This window comes from Phacochoerus africanus, chromosome 1, assembly GCF_016906955.1.
Source record: "Phacochoerus africanus isolate WHEZ1 chromosome 1, ROS_Pafr_v1, whole genome shotgun sequence".
Taxonomy (NCBI): domain Eukaryota; kingdom Metazoa; phylum Chordata; class Mammalia; order Artiodactyla; family Suidae; genus Phacochoerus; species Phacochoerus africanus.
In genome coordinates this window covers 92,958,570-92,983,046 of record NC_062544.1, presented here as the reverse complement: position 1 = coordinate 92,983,046, position 24,477 = coordinate 92,958,570, and the positions used below count along the sequence as shown (strand labels likewise).

General features: G+C 34.7%; 1 protein-coding gene across 2 annotated transcripts in view; it reads left to right on the top strand.

Moving 5' to 3' along the window:
- Window positions 1–24,477, top strand: part of TOP2B (DNA topoisomerase II beta) — a 71,416-nt gene that overhangs the window by 18,967 nt on the left and 27,972 nt on the right. For both annotated transcript variants that reach the window (XM_047769194.1, XM_047769190.1), the window contains exons 4-19: window positions 724–787; window positions 7,302–7,447; window positions 8,279–8,376; window positions 9,256–9,468; window positions 12,871–13,044; window positions 14,599–14,700; window positions 14,783–14,920; window positions 16,930–17,068; window positions 17,397–17,554; window positions 17,708–17,833; window positions 18,754–18,864; window positions 18,952–19,057; window positions 20,730–20,839; window positions 21,175–21,267; window positions 21,361–21,475; window positions 24,206–24,327. In XM_047769194.1, the coding sequence (XP_047625150.1) occupies window positions 724–787; window positions 7,302–7,447; window positions 8,279–8,376; window positions 9,256–9,468; window positions 12,871–13,044; window positions 14,599–14,700; window positions 14,783–14,920; window positions 16,930–17,068; window positions 17,397–17,554; window positions 17,708–17,833; window positions 18,754–18,864; window positions 18,952–19,057; window positions 20,730–20,839; window positions 21,175–21,267; window positions 21,361–21,475; window positions 24,206–24,327 (2,015 nt within the window). The remainder of the gene's footprint in view (window positions 1–723; window positions 788–7,301; window positions 7,448–8,278; window positions 8,377–9,255; window positions 9,469–12,870; window positions 13,045–14,598; window positions 14,701–14,782; window positions 14,921–16,929; window positions 17,069–17,396; window positions 17,555–17,707; window positions 17,834–18,753; window positions 18,865–18,951; window positions 19,058–20,729; window positions 20,840–21,174; window positions 21,268–21,360; window positions 21,476–24,205; window positions 24,328–24,477) is intronic.

The following is a 24,477-nucleotide window of genomic DNA, read 5'->3' as shown; positions in this document are numbered from 1 at the left end:
TGTGTGTTCTTTTTCTAATTCTCTTATGTGGTAGGTTAAGCTGTGGATTTGACATTTTTCTTCTTTTTTTAGAAAGCCTGTTGCTACGAATTTCCCTCTAAGAACTGCTTTTGTGGCATCCCATTTATTTTGAATGTTGTATTTTCATTATCATTTGTCTTGAGGTATTTTTTAATTTCCCTTTTGATTTCCTTATATAGTTCATAAGATTTAAAATTCTGATTTCTAAGGCTGCCAAAGACTGCCTTTCTAATGAAAAAATAACTAATTTCAGCTCAATCTGTCTATAAAAATCACTAGTTAATTGAAGGAGATTGAGAGAAAGTAGTTATTTGTTACCAAGCTAAAATTAATTAAAATTTATTTTTTTACTTTTAGGCCTGTATAGGGGATTGTGAACTACAAATGTTTTCATGTTTGTTTTTGTATATCACAAAATCACTCCCCCCTGCAACCTTGTTTCATGGTAGAAGATGTAACTGACTTGGTGCAATATGAAATTATTTAGAAAACATTGGACTATTATTTGGAAAAAAAGGTTTTTTATTAGAAGATAGCATTATTTAGAAAACATTGGACCATTATTTGGAAAAAAAGGTTTTGTATTAGAAGTTAGCAGTGTTTATTTCGATTAACTATTACCACATGTAAATGTTTATATTAGTGATCACATGTAGCTGTATCCATGTTGTATTTATTTATTGTAACTTTTTAATTTTGTAGTTAATGCAGCTGACAATAAACAGAGGGATAAGAACATGACCTGCATTAAAGTTTCTATTGATCCGTAAGTATATTTCAAGTTTAATTTTTTAGGCTAAGTTGTTTTATTCAGATAGTTCCCAACTTATGAACATTCCTCAAATGAGTAATTTGTAGAGTTAGTACTCTTTAGTTTCCTGTTGTTTGAGACCTTGCTATTTTTGCCTCTTTTGGCCAGAATGCCATCCTCTTATAGCTTCCTCTGTCATTCATGTTTTTTTTCCCTCCAAATTACTTCCTTATGGGAGTGGCTTGGAGACCATTTTCCTCCCTTATAAATTAAAAAAAAAATTTCTTTATTCGTGGCTTTATCCATGGCATAAGGAAGTTCCCAGGCCAGGGACTGAATCTGAGCTGCAACCATGAGCCATACCACAGCTGTGGCAATGCCACATCCTTTAACACATTGTGCCAGGTCAGGATCAAACTCGGTGCCTCTGCAGCGGGCAGGCCCCCCCACTTTTTTCCTTTGATGCTGTAGATGTTGCTTCAGGTGCTCGGATAATCACGCAATCTTTTCTTTCTTTCTTTCTTTCTTTCTTTTTTTTTTGTCTTTTTAGGGCCACACCTGTGGCATATGGAGATTCCCAGGCTAGGGGTCAAATCGGAGCTGCAACCACTGGACTACACCACAGCCACAGTAACAACAGATCCTGGCTGCGTCTGTGACCTACACCACAGCTAAGAGCAACTCTGCATCCTTAACCCACTGAGCAAGGCCAGGGATCGGACCTGTGTCCTCATGGATGATAGATTCATTTCCACTGAGCCATGATCTTTTTCTTACTTTTGCTTTGGTGCACAAGGCTCCCAATCTTTTCTTTCTTACTTTTGCTTTGGTGCACAAGGCTAAGGGCTATTGCTAGTGTTGTTCCAGTTAATTGTGGCTTAAATTTACTTTTTTTTATGATCAGTATTTGGCCTTTTCCATTATTTACAATATCAGTTGTTAATTGGGAGCTGCTAGTATTATAGAATATATACCAGTTGTTCAGTTAATCACTGCGGTCATTTTTTCCAGAGGGCTGAGGGGGAGGGCAAATAATAAAGTTTTTAAGATAGAAATATAGTTGTTACATTTATCGTGTTTTCACCAGTATACCTTTTGTAAGATATTACATTACATTTACCCTTTATAATTTCATCAGTAATTTAGCATGACTTAAAAATTTTTCATTAACATGAAAATTTAATAGTTCTGTTCTAGCTTTACTGTCAATAATCTAATTTCAGAGGACATAGTTAAGATAAATGATAAGATAGTAATTTCTGTTTGCTTATACCATGAAGTTGACTGTATCTTATATGAAAATATTACTGCATAGCTATACTGTTCTTGATTTTTCTTTTTCTTCCTTTTCTTGTTTATTTTTCACTTGCATCATTTCTGTAACAAATACATTTTTGAGAATTTATGTATTAAGATGCACAGGACACTTAAAAGTTGCCACTGATGGAGACATTTAAGATAAGGGAATTTTCACTGTTAAGATTTCTTCTGTATTAAGAAATTATTAATTAAAAATGATTTATGTTTTAGGGGAGCTAGTAAAGAGTAACAGATGTTGAATGTTTGATATCTAAGCTTTTAAAACGTTGTAAATGAAAGACTCCCACTAAAAACTAAGGAAGAGGGTCTTAAATACTTTCTTGATGGACATGGTTATGATTAAATTTGGATCTTTTACAGTAATTCTTTTGGCCACATTGATCTAACAATGTGGATTTAAAAAACAGCTTACATAAAATCCCATCATAATGAAGTGATCAAGAAGTGAGCTGTATTGGAAGTTGCCTTAACAGTGGGTTAAGGATCCAGTGTTATCATTGCAGTGCCTTGGGTTGCTGCTGTGGCATGGGAAATTCCATGTGCCATAGGTGTGGCCAAACAAATCAAAATAAAAAAAGAAGTGAGCTTTAAAACAACTCTGTACCAAATTATTCTCTTCCTCAATCCCTTTTCATTCAACAAAACTTTTTCTTTTTGTGGATTCTTAGGGCCACACCCATGGCATATGGAAATTCCCAGGCTAGAGGTTGAACAGCTACAGCTGCGGGCCTATACCACAGCCACAGCAATGTGGTATCTGAGCTGCATCTGCAACCTACACCACAGCTCATGGCAATGCCCGATCTGGATCCTTATCCCACTGAGTGAGGCCAGGGACCAAACCAGCATCCTCATGGATCCTAGTCGGATTTGTTACTGCTGAGCCACGATGGGAACTCACCAGACACTTTTGTGTGGGCATAAGTGTGACATAGAATTATAACTCAGTTTATTTGTTTGTTTGTTTGTTTGTTTTGTCTTTTGTCTGTTGTTGTTGTTGCTATTTCTTGGGCCGCTCCCGCGGCATATGGAGGTTCCCAGGCTAGGGGTCGCATCGGAGCTGTAGCCACCGGCCTACGCCAGAGCCACAGCAACGCAGGATCCGAGCCGCGTCTGCAACCTACACCACAGCTCACGGCAACGCCGGATCGTTAACCCACTGAGCAAGGGCAGGGACCGAACCCGCAACCTCATGGTTCCTAGTCGGATTCGTTAACCACTGTGCCACGACGGGAACTCCTTATTTGGTTTTTAATTGTAATCTGATAACAGTTTCTTTTTCTTGATTTATCTTGACATCATTTTAACTGTGCTAGAGAGCAGATTCTTTTATTTCAATATAAAACAAAAATTCATTCTCAACTACTCTAAGAAAGAAAGGTTGAAGGTAGGGTATATTTTTCGCCTCTCCTTTCCCATTTTTATTTTTCCATTATATCCAAGTTGCTGATGAAAGAATCTTGAATCTTTCTGATGCTTTTATTTAAGGTATTTATTCTATACACACACACACACTTAAAATTGGCAGTAGACAACAGTTTTGGTAGACGTTGCTGATCCTTATTATTTATTTATATTTCATTTCTCAATTTTAACAATAACATTTTGTCTTTTGTGAATTTTCTCCTGTAAAGTCATTCCTTATATTTTTCTATACTACATATATTACAGAATTAATGCTGTTTTTTTTAAAAAATAAGTTTTATTTTAGAGATGTGCGTTTTGCCTAACTTAGATTTCTAACAAGTCATTTTCAAGCAGAATCAGATGGGGGTCAGTGCCGTTGGGCTGTTTATTTTACTGACACATTTTTCTCTGCTGTTAATTTTTATATTCTTTGAGTTTAATTCTTCATTTTTGTATAGCAGATTTTACTTTTCTTCATGTGTGTACATGAACTCTTTATGTAAAAGAGGCTAAATTTTGATAGTTAACAGGTTAATTATAAAGGATATACAGCACAGCTTAGCTTTTATTCTTTCTCTTTCAATAATACTCTGTGATGTGAGGATAAAATTTAAGTAAACAGCCATGGTTTTAAAAGACATAGGAATAGGTTAATAAGGGATGCCATGCAGAATTTGGGTAGCAATTCTAGAAAGAGAATTTGAAGCAACTTCTTACAAGGGTGCTTAAAATCTGTTGAACATATAATAGTATTGAAACAGCTTACTTGCTGCCAACTGTTTGATTAAAAACCAACATGGAAAACAAATTAACCAGAGTTTTATTTCTCTAGCCTAAGTATTTTTGTTAGTTTAGAGCTGGAACTCTTAAAGCTGTAGCTTTCAAAAAGTAATACTCATACTGAAATATATTTACATGTATGTATACATTTTAAAAATTGGCCTTCTCTATACTATTTTTATCTCTTTATTTTTGTTTGACATACTGTGGACAGCCTACCTTATTAACATACACAGATCTCCTTAATGCTTTTTAACTATTCCTAAGCATTTTATTAGGTCGGTATATCATAATTTATTTAACTTCTTTCTAATGATGAATCTTGGGTATTTAGATTATTTTCCATATTTCTTTTTAGCTTTAATCACTTTGAAACTTTATTTCTATTCAAACACATCATTCTTAGTACTTCTGTGAACATTATTGACGGAGCAAATAATTCAGTTGTAGAATTCCAAATCATTGTTTAGAGATTACAGAAATTAGCACCAGATCTAGGAAGTGAAATAAATTGGAATTTCCCAATAGAGCAGTGATTCTGATAGGAAGTTTGTTTCGTACACATCTAGGCTTATGGAATGTATGAGGTATTAAGCCTTAATTTTTTTGAAACTGTGATGAAGATAATGAATTTACAGACTGGCTTATTTTAATTATAGTACCACATATGCTAAGTAAGATTTTTTAAAAATTAGGGTTTTCTCGTGAGTATATTGACTTTTGTGTCAGATGTTTAAGATCTGTAATCTTCCAATTGTTGTCTGTCTTTAGTTCCTTCAGAATTCTTCTCTGTTAAGCTCCATGAAATGTCTTGGAGCTTAATAGAGAAAAAAAAAGTACTTAATAAGTTATAGGTTTTAAGCCCAAGTTAGGAACTATTTGGAAGTCTAAAAGGGTAGTGCAAAACACAGCCCTTATTGCTAAGGCCCATTGTATTTACCTGTGGAGAGAGAACACACAAGGTAAAGTACAGTAGCTGATTTGAAACTGTTACATACTTAAGTATTCAGCTGTGTACTCTGTATGTCCAGAGTGTTTACCCACAATTGGCACAACCTAATTATGTCCTAAGGTCCCCAGTTAGTAATTTAGATTTTTTGCACATTTCAACATAAGGAAGGTTGAGAAACATTGTTTTAGGCTGGACAGAGGGCTTGTGGGAGAACTGAAGTTTTAAATTGATCCTTGAGGTTAAGGCTAGACAAAGAGAGGAAAAAGATATTATGGGCAAGGGAGAAAGACCAATAAACAAAAAAATGGAAGAATTGAGAATGAACGTGGACAAGTAAAAAAACTGATTTGAAGGGAAATATAATGCATGATGCAGAATGGTGGTAGTTAAATTTGACTGTAAGTAGGGATATGTATGGATGATGAGATTTGAATGTGCAATAGAGGACTATTAACCTTGATTTTATAGAAAACATGGAACTATTGCTGTGTACTGGAGCAAAAAATAATGTTATGAAAGCTGTGGAGAGTCCATCATTGTTATGTATGCAGAATATTGTTTAAGGGGAGTGGATAACTCCATGGTTAGAGCTGTTGCTGTAATCAGTATTTAAGGTGATATTAATTTAGACTCATAGTGGCACTTGGAATGAAGGAAGATTAGATACTGATTAAGTGAATCTGAAAGGACAAGCTAATATATTCATAACTAAATGACTTTAAAGAATGAACAGGAAGATATGAATAGAAATGATAGCAAGATATGAGTCTTGGTGATTCAGAGAGTTGAACCCATATTGTAGAGTGAGGGAAAGAGAAGTTGTTTTGCTGATTTGGGGAAAGAATATGTGTTAAAAGTTATTTTCTAGTTTCTTTTTAAAAAAAGCTTTTTTGATTTAATTAACTTCCTCTTGGATCTTTGATTTTCATTTTTGCTTTTGTAACTTTTTTTTTTTAGTTGTAACTCTAGAGAAATTAACCTATGTATATGCGGGTGAAACAGAATAATTGTTTATTAGATTGGCAAATGGTGGCTTTTTAAAAAAAAATTCTAAGGGCCTCACTTGGTGGCATATGGAAGTTTCCAAGCTATGGGTCAAATTGGAGCTGCTGCTGCAGGCACAGCCACAGCAACGTCAGATCCAAGCACCATATGGGACCTCTGTGGGAATGCTGGATCCTTAATTCACTGAGCAAGGGATTGAACCAGCATCCTTGTGGAGACTATGTCTGGTTCTTAACCTACTCAGCCACAATGGGAAGTCCCAAATAGTAGCTTTTGAAGACAGTTCTCAGTGTTGATTATGAAGCTGTGCTTCTTTGCAAATTTGGCTCTTAAATGGGTAAAGGCATCATGGTATATACTACCTAAAACAGTAAGGCAGGCAAATTTTTCCATTAGGACCACTGCCTATGGCAAGTTGTTATTAGCTGTAGGAAGCATATACTTCATACCATTTAGGACTAAAATGGATGGTTTTGTGATAGAAATACCTAGAAGACCTAAAATAGTGATACTTAACATGTTTTAAAACCAGTAAAGTTAGTTTATAAAAATGTTGGACACAATGTAAACAACCTTCTCACATTTAGGCAGAGAATAGAATACATTTCAGGCTGTTTTTCCTTTTCTGTCTGTACTGCTCAGCAGTCAGGTGGGAAATGAAAATGTCCATGGCCACTGACCCTGCAGAGTTTGTAGTTCACAGGTGGTTGACGGGCAGAATGAAGCAGGAAGGTCATGGCTGACGTGTATGAAAAGAAAATGGAATTGATAGCTGGGTTCTAATAAAAGCTTCATTGCTTTTTACTGTTGAGAAGAGTTTCTTTTCCTGAAAAAGTTTGCAATATTACTTACAGATCTTGGTGATCCTTATTTGAGTTATGAATCAGGGATAGAATGTGTGTCTTACAGCAAGTATTTTCTTGAAAGATGAGTGAATGTCTCCAGTTGGTAATGGCTGGCATTTGGCTTATAATTACTCGGATTTATTCTGGTTACTTTTGATGGAAATTAATTGATACATCTTTAAGCTATTTTAAGCCCTTAACTCTGCTTATTTATTTACAGTGAATCTAACATTATAAGCATTTGGAATAATGGGAAAGGCATTCCAGTAGTAGAACACAAAGTAGAGAAAGTTTATGTTCCTGCATTAATTTTTGGACAGCTTTTAACATCCAGTAACTATGATGACGATGAGAAAAAAGTAACAGGTAAAGTCCAAATGGTTGATCAGAATTTTTAATTGAAAAATATTGTTCTCTTAACATAAAATCTCTTACTATTATTTCTATAATAGTACAGAAAAGGAAATCTGTATAATTTTGTTGTGAGAAAATCCTTTTCAGAATTAATATATATAAACAACTGTCATGTATAACTATTGTCTTGATTATAGCCTAATAGAGACATTTTAAAAGCTTAGCTATTGAGTTACATTGACTTATGCCAGAACTCCTGGAACTCTAACCTGGCTAATAGTTTGAGTTTTGAATTTAATTTATGTGTATGATTTCTGTATAAGTGAATTTGTTTTTACATAAGTACCATGTCTTTTGGTATCAATTAAATTACTTTTAAACTGTTTAAGAGGGTCAAGATTAAAAGTCCAGATTATAAATAGAGTTGTGCTGTGACCAAAAACCAGATGTTTGTCTATTTATTTATATTTCCTAAGTAGATTGATAGTTGTTTTTTTTTTTTTCCCAAAACCAAGGCTCTAGGAAGTTATAGATTTAAATTTTATAATAGAGAAGTGAATGTGATAGAAAGCTTACTGGATTATAGGAAATACAAAGCTTAATTTTTTGAAGTGTGAAGATAATGAATCTACAAAATGTGTTTTAATTATATTACCATATGTGCTAAATCTTAATCATATTTTTCTTTAAAAATCTAAATATGCTTTGAAATATTCAGTTGATGATTAAGATACTGCAATAAATGGAAACTGTTTTGCAGTAGACCTGCCCTACGGTAGGTTACTTAATGAAGTTCCTTTAAAATCATTTCATTAAACCTTTCACATTTAATTGTTCTTACAGGTGGTCGCAATGGTTATGGTGCAAAACTTTGTAATATTTTCAGTACAAAATTTACAGTAGAAACTGCTTGCAAAGAATACAAACATAGTTTTAAGCAGGTATGATAAAAATGTGCTTAATTCTTTTTTTAAAAATTGTGTTTGTTGTTTTACTAAGATAATAGAACCTTAGGTAAATTGCAATGATACCTATATAACTTTTTTTTTTTTTTTTTTTAATCATTAAGCAAGTCGTCAAAGTAAAAAGACTTCAGAATGCCTGGAAGATTTTATATAAACCTATCTTTCTCTCATCCCATTCTTTTAAAACAAAATACTCTGTTTAACAGACTTTTCCTTTAACCCATTTAAGTAATAGAGAAAATGTCCTGAAATCTCCCAAGATAATTGAAATGCATCTACTTAGCATATGTGAAAAATTCTTCATTGATTTATCAAATTTATATTTCAAAATTTTATCGTATTTCACTTTTTAAGACCTTTGAAAATGGTTTGACATTTTACATAAGCTAGAATAATTTTGTTAGGAAAGGCATAATACCTTTTTATTTTTGTAAAATTCTGTATGGTCATGTTGAAGAATGTTTAACAGTGTATAAAGTTGTGCAGTTTATTTTGCTTATTTTTAGCATGAGGTTGTGGGATTTTTGTTTGCTTGTCTATTTGTTTTTGTTGCGCCCATGGCATGTGGAAGTTCCTTGGCCAGGGATCAAACTAGCACCGTAGTGACCCGAGCTGCTTGCTGTGACAGTGCCAGATCCTTAACCTGCTTGCACTGTAAGGGAACCCCATGAGGTTGTTTTAATAGTAGTGTTTAATTTTTTTTTCATTTCTAATATCAGTTTCAAGGTATCGTTTGGTCTGTTGGGAAGCCGGAAAATGGATATAGTTGTGGTAAATGTATTTCATTAGATGGTATTTATATATTATCAAAGATAGAACCATTATAGAAATATTTGAATGTTTTTTCTTTTAAAGACATGGATGAATAATATGATGAAGACTTCTGAAGCCAAAATTAAACATTTTGATGGTGAAGATTACACATGTATAACATTCCAACCAGATCTGGCCAAATTTAAGATGGAAAAACTTGACAAAGATATTGTGGCTCTCATGACCAGAAGAGCTTATGATTTGGCTGGTTCATGCAAAGGAGTCAAGGTTATGTTTAATGGAAAGAAATTGCCTGTAAGTGTCTTATATAATAGTTAATGCTTTGTCAGTTTGTAAATAGCTTATAGTTAGATTTTGCTTTTAAATCTAATCTGTTAATCTTTTTATTTTACTTTTTAAATTTTTTTTGCTTTTTAGGGCTACACCACGGTATATGGAGGTTCCCAGGCTAGGGGTCCAATTGGAGCTACAGCTGCCGGCCTACACCAGAGCCATATTTGAGCTGAGCAGTGTCTGAGACCTATACCACAGCTCAAGGCAACTCTGGATCCTTAACCCACTGAGCGAAGCCGCGGATTGAACCAGCAACCTCATGGTTTCTAGTCAGATTCGTTTCCATTGCGTTGCCCATGAGGGGAACTCCTATTCTGTTAATCTTTTTAAACTGATAGGTTTAAATGACTAAAATGATGATATATTTGATGTTGATATATTTGGATTAAATTTACCATCTTGCTATCTGATTTTTACTCATTGTATTCTTTTTTATTTCCTCTCATGCTGCCTTCTCTGGTTTTAATTGAACATTTTTTAAATGATTCCATTTTACCTCCTCAGTTTACTTATTATTATACTTGTTAAAACTTCGTTGGGTGCCCTGGGGTTTATAATATACACTTGTAAATGATTTGAGTCCACCTTCAAATAATTTATCACTTCATATGTAGCAAAAAGATTTTATAACAGCAAAGTCCCTTCTTTCCATCCCCTTGTGTCAGTGTCATCATACATTTCATGTTACCTATGCTATTAACAACAGAAGAGGAAAGAAGAAAGTGCAAGAAATATTTGATGGCAGAAATTTTTCCACAATTAGTGACATTATTGCTTTAAACAGTCAGTTATCTTTTAATGCAATGAAAAATACACTAAAAAGTTATATTTTACCTTCACTTATTCCATTTCCATGCTCTTAATTTCTTGTTGTATATCTAAGTTTCTAATCTTAACCATATTCCTTCTGCCTGGAGATTTTTCTTTGATATTTATTTCCTGTATGGTAGGCCTGCTGGCAGGTAAATTCCCTCAGCTTACATTTGTCTGAGAGAGCCCTTTTTTCCTCACTTTCAAAGGAAATAGAATTTCACTGGATATAGAATTATGGATTGACAGGTTTTTTCCAGCACTTTAAAAATGTCACTGTTGTCTTGTTTGCATGGTTTCTGCTATAGGTCATATCCTTTTTCCTCTGTTGGTAAGATGTTTCTTTTTCCTCTGGCTGTGTTGAAGATTTTCTATTTGTCTTTGGTTTTTGAGTATGATATGTAGGTGTGTATATAGTTTTTTTTGTTTGTTTGTTTGTTAGCACTTATTCTGTTTGTTTCCTGAGCTTGTTGGATCTGTTGTTTGGTGTCTGTCACTAATATTGGAAAATTTTTGGCTGTTATTTCCACAAATATTTCTTTCTTTCTTTTTTTTTTTTTTGTCTTTTCTAGGGCCACACCCGTGGCATATGGAGATTCCCAGGCTAGGGGTCTAATCAGAGCTGTAGCCACCAGCCTATGCCAGAGCCACAGCAACACAAGATCTGAGCCATGTCTGAGACCTATACCATAGCTCACGACAACACCAAATCCTTAACCCACTGAGCAAGGCCAGGGATTGAACCTGCAACCTCATAGTTCCTAGTTGGATTTGTTAACCACTGAGCCATGACGGGAACTCCTCAAATATTTCTTTTACTACTGTTCTTTCTTTTCCTTCTGGTATTCCAAATATGCATATATTGTAGGGTCCCAAGTACTTGGATATTTTGCTCTGCTTTATTCACTGTTTTCTCTTAGTGTTTTAGTTTAATTTCTGTTGCTGTATTTTCAATTTCATGGATTTTTTTTTCCTTTACTGTGTCAGGTATACTGCAGAGCCTGCCAAAGGCATTCTTCATATCTTTTACTGTGTTTGATTTCTAGCACTTTCATTTGATTCATTCTTAGAGTTTCCATCTCCCTGCTGAAGTTGCAAGTTATCTACCTTTTCCATTAGAGACTTTAACATATTAGTCACAGTTATTTTAGATTTCATATCCGATAGTTGTCCTCAGTGAATATACAAGTATGGTTCTGATGGTTGCTTTGTCTTTTTAGACTGTTTTTTTTCCTGCCTTTTGGCATGCCTTGTAAGATTTTGTTGAAAATCAACTATGTTGTGTAGAGTAGTAGATATGGAGTGAATAAGCTTTAGTATGAGGATTTATGTTAATCTGTACAGGAAATGAGCTGTGCTTGTAATCTGTTGTTACTGTTGTCACTAGTGTTGAAGTTTGTTGTTGCTGTGGGCACCAGATACTTCAAATTCTTTTTTGTTTTTATCATTTGTTTTTACTTTGGGCCTCCCCTTTGAGCTGCTGCTTAGTAGGGTCTCTGTCTTGCAGCTCTTTCAGCTGAAAACCCCTGTTAATACTGGAGGCCTCCTGGTCTGGTTGTAGGTTGAGGGAGACTTTTGTGTCTGATTCAGTCTCAGACTTTGTTGGGTGCTGTGGACCTGCCTCAGGGTTTGGCCTTCAGAGGTCAGAGGAGTGTCTGTCCCTACTGTAAAAGTAGAGATTTTTCCTTTGTCCTCTATTTTTCTCTAGTTGCAGCAGGCGATGACTACCAGTGCTTTCATTCGGTATCCTTCAGGCTCTCACCCTGCAGAATAAGCTTTTTTAAAAATTAATTAAGATGGGGGTGGTGTGAGTGTGGCTGGGTGAATTACTTGATCCCAGTGGTAACATTTTACCACAGCTTTCTAGCAATACCCTTTCCCCTGTAAATTAAGCTTTTTTTTTTTTTTTTTTTTTTTTTTGGGTAAGGAAGATGGGTATGGGTAGAGTTCTCTGTGGCTGCTATTCTCCAGTCCATTCCCATGAGGGGGTTGGAACTTTTTCTAGATTCTCTCTGATCTTCCCTGTGAAAACCTGCTGGGGGTCCTGGAGGAAACACCTGCAAAAAGAGTAAGAACCTCTTGATTATAGCACTTAGGTACTTCACACACTCATACTAGTCCACACTTGTCCTATAGCACTTTGTCAGAACTTCTAGTTTAAGATTCATAGGACCTTATCTAAGATTTTTGAAGACTCACTTCAGTGTTTTTACAGCTGTTTTCTGGTAAGGGTGCTGTTGCTGCTGCTTCTTTCAGCCCTCTACATGTCTGAACTCAAACTGGAAGTCAACTTTGTCATTTTAAAATCTAAACTTTTGAAAGATTTTATAATTTATTTGTCCAGCTGTCCCTTCACAACCTCTCTTCATCAAGTGCATATGGGAATGAAGACCTTTTTAAAGGGAGGAAATCAAGGAGTGGAGTAAGGGGAAGATATGAAGGTTTGGATGTGCAGATAGAGAGCTATTGTGAGTGAGGGGAAGTGGGAGAGTACCTGAAGGCAGGCACCTAGTCCAGCTTTCAGTTTATTGTTTTTGTTTTCCAAATTATTAGGTAAATGGGTTTCGCAGTTATGTAGATCTTTATGTGAAAGACAAATTGGATGAAACTGGAGTGGCCCTGAAAGTTATTCATGAACTTGCAAATGAAAGATGGGATGTTTGTCTCACATTGAGTGAGAAAGGATTCCAGCAAATCAGCTTTGTAAATAGTATTGCAACAACAAAAGTGAGTACCCCAATTCTTTGTTTCCAAGTCAATGGTAGAACAATGTTACATTAAAAACAACAAAAACCCAAACTGCTTTGTGAAATCCAAATTGACTTATGAAAATAAAAGCTTATTTTCTATGAAATAGCTGTTTTATAGTTTAAACGTCCATTGAGAAATAAGTTTGTATGATTAGTATTTATAATTGAATACATTTATATTTTATGAAATTTAGAATGAAAACAAACTCCTTATTCTGTGTTCTGAGTTTAGAGTGTAAAAATAAATGATAAGACATGAATCTGTGTTGGGGTCAGATTGTGTAATGCATTGTCTGCTCTTCTAAGGAGTTTGGACCCTTTTCTGTTTGAATTTGAAAATCAAGTAAAATTCTTCTCACTTATAAGCACTTAGCCATTGACCATAATGCAGTATTAGTCTATACTAGCCTATATTTTAGAATGATCTAGAGTAGAGATTTGTCAAGTTTTAACTTTTTTTTTTTTTTTTTTTGTTAAAGGGCTATACTGTGGCATGTGGAAGTTCCTGGGCCTAGGGGTTGAATTGGAGCTGCAGCTGCTGGCCTATGCCATAGCCATGGCAACACCAGATCCAAGCCGCATCTGCGACCTACACTGCAGCTCCGGGTCCTTTAACATCCTCATGAATATTAGTCAGGTTCCTAATGCACTGAGCCACAATGCAAGCTCCCTTAACTCTTTTTTTTTTTTTTTTAATAATCTAGCATCACTTTTTTTAGTCAATAGATATCTTGTATTAGATATGATTTCTTTTTATTATATGTAATAGAAACCTAATATACAGTGGCTTGTAAACATGTAAAGGTTTTCTTTTTTCTCTTAAGACTGGGGACTGACTGGTGGTAGGTAGGCATCTTAATCTAGTACTGTGATTCCATAGTGTCATCAGGGACCTGTGCTCTTCCTGCCTTTCATTCTCATGTCTTTATGATGATGCCTGCTGAGCCCTTCCAGGTTCTAGGGAAAGAGAATGAAGTTTGTCAGTTGCATGTGCCAACTAAATCTCTCCCCCTTTTACAAAAATACAATAGCTTTCCTGGAACTCCCATCCAGTAGACCTCTGCTAATGACTCTGGTTAGAACTAGGTCAGGTGGTTACCTCTAGCTGCCAGGGAGTCTAGATTGGTGAATCTTTTTAATTGGGCTTGTTGCCAGTTAAACAAATTTGGGTTTGTCAATAAGGTAGAAGGGGAAAATGGTTATTGGATGGACAACTGTGGATTGGCTGCCATAGTTCCTAAGTGTAAATCTTGTGTCATTACCGCCACCAGGCCAGTGTTCATTCTCACTTTCGTGTGTCTTTTTATTAGTTTTATGGAGTTACTAATTAGCTTTATGACCAAAAAGACTTTATTTTTAAAATCACAACTCTGTCTCATCTTAGTCTTCTGGAAAATAAGGGTTGATAATGTAATATTGACTTCACAAGCTCTTGTGAAGATTAAGTGCTCATTCTAGAAAAAAATGAATATGTAAGTATTTTGCTACCTTAACTGTAGAAGATTTTGGATTCTATTTTTTCTTCCTTTAGGGTGGACGGCATGTGGATTATGTAGTCGACCAAGTTGTCGGTAAACTGATTGAAGTAGTTAAGAAAAAGAACAAAGCTGGTGTGTCAGTGAAACCTTTTCAAGTAAGTGATGTTTTATATATTCTGTTGAATTATTAAATAATTTTGTTCTCATGTTGACCTTTTTTGGATATGTTTTCAACAGGTAAAAAACCACATATGGGTTTTCATTAATTGCCTTATCGAAAATCCAACTTTTGATTCTCAAACTAAAGAAAACATGACTCTGCAGCCCAAAAGCTTTGGGTCCAAATGTCAGCTGTCAGAAAAGTTTTTTAAAGCAGTGAGTAAAATCTATATTATTTTTCAGCGTTTTTAAAAATTGAGAGTTATGTAGTTTTCTTGATTTATTATGATAAATTATTGTAATTTGTTCTAATTTTGATGTTTCTTTCTTGTATTAACTGTGGGTGCAGGCATACTTATACTAAAAACTAATATGCTTGATTCTGAAAACTTCAATGGTTAGACAGTATCTCATGAAATGATTATTTTGCCAGGCATTAAAATAGGGAATCATGTAACTAATTTGTGTTTTTAGCTTTTCACTGGCCAGCTTTTATGAAAAGCCAGATTTACCTCTAACAAATGCATAGGTCTTTATAGGACTCCTGATTTCATTTTTTATACTCAATTCAAATTCATCTATTTTTACCTTTATATAGCTTTTTTAAATGGTGGTAACATATGCAAAACATAAATTTATCATATCCTATGTATTTTAAAATTTTATTTTACTTTGTACATATTTATTTTGTCTTTAACTCTTATGAAACAAGATGAGAGTATAAATAAATAAAAAATCTTAGATTTATAACTAGCCTTATGGCTGCTAATAATAATCATAACCTCATGAGTAAGCAAGATTTGCCTCAATTCTCTTGTTCACCAATACCATCAAATATATATTAAATAATCATACTTAAAATACCTTTAAATGTTGGTACTGGGAATGTAAAGATGAATGAATTACAGCTCGTCCTCTTTGGAAGCTTATAGTTCGTTGAAGGAGTAGCGTGTAACTGCAATAGAGGTTACGTATTTACCAAATTCCAGTACTGGAATTTCAAAGACAGGGCCTCATAAACAAAAACAAATTATTCTTTAGGTATTAGCTAAAGGCCTATAGAGTAGTACTTTGGGGTCTAAACATAACAAATTCTGAATACAAATGACACTATGTTTTGATTTCCCAAATTATAAATAACAGTCCTTATCATGACGTGATTTGATTTTAGATTTTTACATTCTTTCACTTTTGGCAGAGGGAGTTTACATCTGGCAACATAGTTCACCTCTGTTTACATCTCATACTCCATGGCAGTTCCCTTTGTGGTGCAGCAGAAACTAATTGGACTAGTATCCATGTCAGTGGGCCAGGGATCTAGGGTTGCCATGAGCTGTGGTGTAGGTCGAAGACACGGCTTGGATCCTGCATGGCTGTGGCTATGGTGTAGGTTGGCAGTTGCAGCTCCAGTTTGACCCCTGGCCTGGGAACCTCCATATGCCACACGTGTGGCCCTAAAAAGCAAACAAAACAAACAAAAACTCAAATATTCCAGAAAAATATTTCATACATCTAAATCAAACTACCTAGGTTGATTAAAAATAAATAACTCCAACTTCGGATGCTTTATTTTTTTGGGGGGAGGGCAGTTTGACATCTTGTCACATGTTGATTCACTATAGAATGACACATATATGACACATACAAGTATAATGTTGAAATCCTCATTACCAAACTTGTTACGAAATAAGGCTATTTATAAGTTCTTGAATGTATCCTAATGTTCCCTTCAGGTTAATATTTTTTGTCATAGCGAATTCAAGAGTCACATTTCTGTATTGAGGGAATGTCAGAAATGTCAATGTCTAGAATCTCTGAAGTAGTAAATTCATGGGTGGATCAGCTTTTACTTTGTTAAAATTTAACAAAATTGTAACAAAAGCTATTACAAAATTAATTTGTAACAAAAGCAAAATTAATTTGTAACAAAAATGTTTGTTATGGAGTTTATTATAATTTCTTTTTCATGTGCAGTAAAATCACCCTTTCGTCATGTTTTTATATCTCAGTGCAGTGGGTCATCGTGAATAGCCGCCTGAGTTAGTTTTACCCTAATTAGACTATTTACCAACATACATCATTATTATCACTTATTATTTTGCCATACATCATTATTATTATCACTTATTATTTTGCCTTGTAACTCTTAGATTCCAAGTACATTAATTTTAGTTAAGTGTATGAACTTCTGACTTGCTTGTATATCATTACTCTTTCATTTTTAGGCCTCTAACTGTGGCATTGTAGAAAGTATCCTGAACTGGGTGAAATTTAAGGCTCAGACACAGCTGAACAAGAAGTGTTCATCAGTAAAGTACAGTAAAATCAAGGGTATTCCCAAACTGGATGATGCTAATGATGCTGGTAAGTGTCAGATCTTTTAAATTTTGATTGAAGTTTTTATTTAGTTAGTTATGGACTGTTTTAATTTTCCATAAGTAGACTCTGGGATTTTATGTTGAGTATAATTTTACTTTGTTAAAATTGCCACATATGCTGCGTATTATTAACTTTGGGGGAATAGAAATTCAGTAAAATATATTTAATATTTAAATTATACTGAGCATAATATAAGATGACTTACAGTTTTTCGTTATCATTGTGATTACTGATTTTTTTTTTTTTTTGCTTCATATTTTTCTTTGGTAAAACTGAGAAATTTGGAATGTCTATCATTTTTGGTTTCTCTCAGGTGGCAAACACTCACTGGAGTGCACACTGATATTGACGGAAGGGGACTCGGCCAAGTCGCTGGCCGTGTCTGGGCTAGGAGTGATCGGGAGAGACAGATACGGGGTCTTTCCCCTCAGGGGGAAGATTCTTAATGTGCGGGAGGCTTCTCATAAACAGGTACTTGTCTGTATCTGTGTGTACACATAGGCCCACACATATCACAGTGTAAAACTTTACTAAAACAATTAAATTTTTACATGTAAATTCTGACTCACCTTTTGTAAATTTTGATACTTTAAAATACTTTCAATTCTTTTCATTTTTGCACAGATTATGGAAAATGCAGAAATAAACAATATTATTAAAATAGTTGGCCTGCAATATAAGAAAAGTTATGATGATGCAGAATCTCTGAAAACTTTACGCTATGGAAAGATTATGATTATGACTGACCAGGTTGGTTTAAAAGCCACATGTTAACACTTATCTTTTCCATAATGTCCTTTTGCTATCTGTTTCTGTTTGATATTTTTTCCAAGATAGTACAAGTGAAAGTGATTGTATATCGGGGGAAAATTGTTGTTTAGTGGCACTGTTTGTGTGAAGCACATTTTACATTATCTAATTTATGGTAACCATTTTTTTATTATTTTAAAAATGTTTTTAAATGCAGTAAATATTGGAAGAGTAGAAAATACTGTAGTATTATGGGGTTGAAGTCTACATCTAAGCAGGAAAGAAATGGTGAAAAATACAAGTAAGAAACATTAATCAATAGAATAATGGCTAATATTTGTATATGATGACATAATTTGGGATACACAAAAACTATGAGGTCTTGAAAAGTAAAATGTTACTAATTAGGAAAGAACTAGAAAATTGAAAAGGAAGAGTTTTCATATGCATTCAACACCTTGTCTCTTGTACTCTAACTGAAAGCATTTGCAGAGAAAGCCTTCAACTGAGAAGCTACTCTGTATTTTTAAGCAGAAATTTATCAATTTTGATGCCAAGAGATTTGTGAGTAATGGTACTCCATGGGAGTCCTTCCAGTGCAGTGGCATCATAACAATGTTTCATGTATTCAGTCATTCTTCTAGTGAAATCTGGGTGAACTACAAAAAAGATAGGGTATTATATTTTATAATCATAGAAAGATTCAGTCTATCACTTAGGTATGTTGTTTATTTGAATTTTAAGAAAATTCTGTACTGTGATCATCCAAAGAATAATCTCTTCTGTTTTGTAAAACACAGTTATAAATTTTGAATGACATTTTGCCTCCTTACTGCATTCCTGCACTTAAAAATTTGGTTATGTAATTTTTTTAATATTTCACAAAATTATTATAGCACTCTTTGCTAACATTTGTTTAGGATCAAGATGGTTCTCACATAAAAGGCCTGCTTATTAATTTCATCCATCACAATTGGCCATCACTTTTGAAGCATGGTTTTCTTGAAGAGTTCATTACTCCTATTGTAAAGGTACTACTTATATCAATATATTTTTATACTGTTGTCTTAAAGAGTAGCAGAAAAACTAACTTTTTTTTTAAAAATTATTCATTTAAGGCTAGCAAAAATAAGCAGGAACTTGCCTTCTACAGTATTCCTGAATTTGACGAGTGGAAAAAACATATAGAAAACCAGAAAGCCTGGAAAATAAAATACTACAAAGGTTTGTATTCTAAAATTTTGTTAAGTTACTGCTGATTTACATTTATTTTTATAAGAGCATTTTAAAATGTTTTGAAAGTTTGTCTTTTTTAGCCTTCAAAAATAGCTATTGCTGATTTTTAAAGAATTGTACTGGAAAATTTTAAGTAAGTAGAGAGTAGTATAATGGGCACTTACCTAAGCAGTTACTGTCTCATGGCCAATCTTTTTTCATTGTAATTCTTCTCATCGCCACCCCACTAGTTTGAAATAACTTCCAGATATTAATTATTTCTATAATACTCTAGTATGTATCTCTAAAAAAAGTCTTTTTTTTTTTTTGTCTTTTTTAAGGCTGTACCTATGACATATGGAAGTTCCCAGGCTAGGGGTTAAATTGGAGCTACATCTGCTGGCCTATGCCACAGCTCATAGCAATGCTGGATTCTTAACCCACTGAGCAAGACCAGGGATTGAACCCACATCCTCGTGGGTAGTAGTTGGGTTTGTTACTGCTGAGCCACAATGGAAATTCCCTAAGAGAATTTTTTTTCTTGCCTGTAATACCATTATCATACCTTTCTTTAATAACCTTAAATATTCAGTCCATGTTAAAATTCTCCTGAATGTGGAGCTCCTGTCATGATTTAACGGTTATAAAACCCAGCTAGCATCCATGAGGATGCGGGTTCTATCTCTGGCCTCAATAAGTGGGTTAAGGATCTGGCATTGTCATGAGTTGTGGTGTAGGTCGCATACGCGGCACGGATCCTGCGTTGCTGTGGCTCTGGCGTAGGCCAGTGGCTACAGTTCCAATTGGACCCCTAGCCTGGGAACCTCCATATGTGGCAGATGAGGCTCTAAAAAGACAAAAAAAAAAAAAAATCTCCTGAATGTATTAAAAGTGTTTGTTTTTTTTTTATAGTTTCTTTTTGTTCCCCTATAACTATGGCATGCAGAAGTTCCCAGGCCAGGGAACAAACCCATACCACAGCTAACCAGAGCTACAACAGTGACAATGCCATGTCCTTAACCTCTTGAGCCACCAGGGAACTCCATTACAGCTTTCCCCTCCCCCCCCCCCCCCGTTTTTGAATCAGAGGATAAGCAAATCCACACATTGCATTTAGTTGATAATTCTGTTAAACCTTAACATACTGTTTCTCTTGTCATATTTTTTCCTTGCAATTGTATAGGCATTTCCAGCTTGATCCATCTGCTTTTCACTTAGTGCTTTTAGATCATCATTGATGTTCATGATTTAAAAATCTTTTTCAGCTTTATTGCAGTATAATTGACAAAATAAAATTGTATGTGGTTAAGGTGTAAATATGATGATTTAATATATGTATATATTGCGAAATGATTACCAAAATCAAGTTGACACACTGATTTTCTCACAGCTACATTTTTTTTCCTGTGTGGAGAGAATATTTAAGATCTATTTTCTTAGCAGTTTCCAAGTATACAGTATAGAGTATTATGGACTAGAGGCATTATGTTGTGCATTAGCTTCCCTACAGCTTGCTCATAACTGAAAGTTTGTACCCTTTAACAGACATCTTCCCATTTCCCTCTTCCTCCCAGCCCCTGGCAACCACCATTCTACTCTCTATGAGTTTTTTAGATTCCATGTATAAGTGAAATCATACAGTGTTTGGCTTATGTTCACTTTTATTTTTAAAATTGTGCAGGGTTGGGTACCAGTACCGCTAAGGAAGCAAAGGAATATTTTGCTGATATGGAAAGGCACCGCATCTTATTTAGATATGCTGGTCCTGAAGATGATGCTGCCATTACCTTGGTAATAAAGTTAATTTTTAAAAGTCTCTCCTAATATCCATTCCCTCTCTCTGTCTAACTTTTCTTTCCAATCTTGGTTTTCTGTGACAAGTCTCTTTTGAATTCTCCTGCCCAACCTAGTTAATCTTGGTGTCATTCCTCATCACCCCAGAGTATGCCCTGCCTTCATAGCTCTTTAATTCAAAGACCTCTGTTCAAGTGTACTTCTCATAAAGGCATATTAGAAAAAGCCTTAATTTCCCAGAAACTAATATTTATTTGCCTTTATAAATTTTAATCTTGTAATGAAATTCATTTTATTTTTAATGTGTGAAATTGTAACTTGTAATCTCTCAGGCATTCAGTAAAAAGAAGATCGATGACAGAAAAGAATGGTTAACAAATTTTATGGAAGATCGGAGACAGCGTAGATTACATGGCTTACCAGAGGTTAGTCCTAAAGAATCATGTCTGGGGGAAGAAAGAGAAAGAAACTAAAATTCATGCAATAATGACATAATTGCCATATAACTTTTCTCTCAGCAATTTTTATATGGTACAGCAACAAAGCATTTGACTTACAATGATTTCATCAACAAGGAATTGATTCTCTTCTCAAACTCAGACAATGAAAGATCTATACCGTCTCTGGTTGATGGTGAGTAGTTTTTAAGAATCTTTTTCATTTTTTGTATGTTATTGGGTAGATTTTAATTCCATGTGCTTAAAGCCATCCTTAAAATAAATTTTAAAATTCTGAAATTGATCTTTAGATGATTTAGTAGTTCTGAAATATTTTATATCCTTTAATTTGAATCCTTTAAACCGTTTTTGAGTTTTTAAAGAAAATTAACTTGCAAATTTTTAAAGCCTTTGTCCCAAGTTGTTGGAGAGTTTTAAACTAGAAAGTAAAATGTGATTTTGATAAGTTCTAAAGTATCTATTAGAGACTGAATTTTAAAAGTGCCTTTAATCCTCAGTACCCAAAAACCTAATGCTTTTAACTTATTTAATTTGACAAAAATATTTAGAAATGGCTACCTAGTAATCAAGAGAAGATTTTAGTCTTCTATCTAGAGCTTTTTGATTTTGATTTTATAACTTTTTTTTTTTTGTCTTTTTGCTATTTCTTTGGGCTGCTCCCACGGCATATGGAGGTTCCCAGGCTAGGGGTCGAATCGAGCTGTAGCCCCCTGCCTATACCAGAGCCACAGCAACGCGGGATCTGAGCCGTGTCTGCAACCTACACCACAGCTCACGGCAACGCCGGATCGTTAACCCACTGAGCAAGGGCAGGGACCAAACCCGCAACCTCATGGTTCCTAGTCGGATTCATTAACCACTGCGCCACGACGGGAACTCCTGATTTTATAACTTTTAACAAGTTAGTTGATTTTTTTTTTAAATTTTTTTTAATTGTTATTTCCCCAATATAATTTTTTTCCTGCTGTACAGCATGGTGACCCAGTTACACATACATGTCTACATTCTTTTTTCTCCCATTATCATGCTCCATCAGAAGTGACTAAACATTGTTCTCAGTGCTACACAGCAGGATCTCATTGCTAATCCATTCCAAAAGCAATAGTTTGCATCTGTTAACCCCAAGCTCCCAATCTATCCCATTCCCTCCCTCTTGGCAACCACAAGTCTGTTTTCCAAGTCCATGATTTTCTTTTCTGTGGAAAGGTTTCTTTGTGCCATATATTAGATTCCAGAGGTAAGTGATATTGTATCGTATTTGTCTTTCTCTTTCTGACTTATTCCATTCAGTATGAGAGTCTCTAGTTCCATCCATGTTGCTGCAAATGACATTATTTTGTTCTTTTTTATGGCTGAGTAGTATTCCATGTGTATATATACCATATCTTCCTATTCCAATCATCTGTCAATGGACATTTGGGTTGTTTCCATGTCTTGGCTATTGTGGATAGTGCTGCAGTGAACATGCAGGTGCATGTGTCTTTTTTAAGGAAAGTTTTGTCTGGATATATGCCCATGAGTGGGATTGCTGGGTCATATGGTAGTTCTATGTACCATTTCTAAGGTACCTCCATATTGTTCTCCATAGTGGTTGTACCAGCTTACACTCCCACCAACAGTCTAGAAGGGTTCCCTTTTCTCCATACCCCCTCGAGCATTTGTTATTTGTGGACTTATTAATGATGGCCATTCTGAGTGGTGTGAGGTGGTATCTCATGGTAGTTTTGATTTGCATTTCTCTAATAATCAGGGATATTGAGCATTTTTTCATGTGCTTGTTGGCCATCTGTGTATCTTCCTTGGAGAAATGTCTATTCAGGTCTTTTGCCCATTTTTCTATTGGGTTGTTGGCTTTTTTGCTGTTGAGTTGTGTAAGTTGCTTGTATAATTTAGAGACTAGGCCCTTGTCAGTTGCATCATTTGAAACTATTTTCTCCCATTCTGTAAGTTGTCTTTTTTTCTCTTTTTGGTTTCCTTTGCTGTGCCAAAGAAGTTAGTCAATTTTTATGTACCTTGATTTTTTAGATAGTAACAGATCTACTAATCCATCTAGTTCTAGCTTTAAGTTACATCCCTTCTCTGAAGTCTTCTCTGATACTCGTGTTTAAATTGGTCTCAGATGTCTATAAATTTCTATGCCAATAATTGTATGCCTTTTATTCATCTTAATATTGCCTCCTCAATTAGATAAAATTCTTAAGGAAAGTGGCCAGATTTTATCATCCTCTTGTTTCTGCTGTGCTCTGAGCCCACAATGATGCTGATGTTAGCTAGCGTATACTGAAAAGTTTATTACTCTGCTCATCGGCCTAGATCAAGAAGAAAGATAGGGAAGCAGAGTGTTTTGCTTTCATTATCTCATGTAATACTATGATCACCCTTTATTTCTGTTATACTGATGAGGACACTGAGACTTAATTGGTTTAATAAGTTGTGAAAAGTCACATGGCCAAGTTGAGAAGAGTATCCAGATAGGTAAGATTCTAAAGCCTACATTTTTAACTAGAAGAACACATCTCTTCTTTATAAGAGTTTTCCTAATTTAGGATAATAATAGTTTTCAGGTCATTGATGGCTTGCTGGCACTTTTAATCAACTGACATTTTGGGCATATGAGCATTTGGGAACTCCTACAAAAGGAATTTGGTGCCACCGAGCAGTTATTTAAGACCCGAAGGGGGTTTTTCAGTTGGTATCTGATTTTGAAATAGATTGAGATTGTGTAAAATGTATGAGTGTATACTCATTTTGTTACAAAATGTCAAGTAAACAATTTTAATTATTTTCAAGAAGCAAACTGTCTCTTTTTACTCTTGAACATACAGAACATTGTCATCACTAAAATAAACATTACAACTATAGCTTGAGTAGTGTTTTAAAAGAAGGTTGTTCTTTTTAAAAACAGGCTTTAAGCCAGGCCAACGAAAAGTTTTATTTACCTGTTTCAAGAGGAATGATAAACGTGAAGTAAAAGTTGCCCAGTTGGCTGGATCTGTTGCTGAGATGTCTGCTTATCATCATGGAGAAGTAAGCATTAAGAGTGGAATTAGTTAAGAACTATACTTATTGGCATGAGGGATGGTACTAGAATGATAGATTAAGCATAATAAAATATTTTTATAAGGCCTTTGGAAATGTAAGAGAATTGAGAGTTTGGATTTTAATAAAAATTAAGAT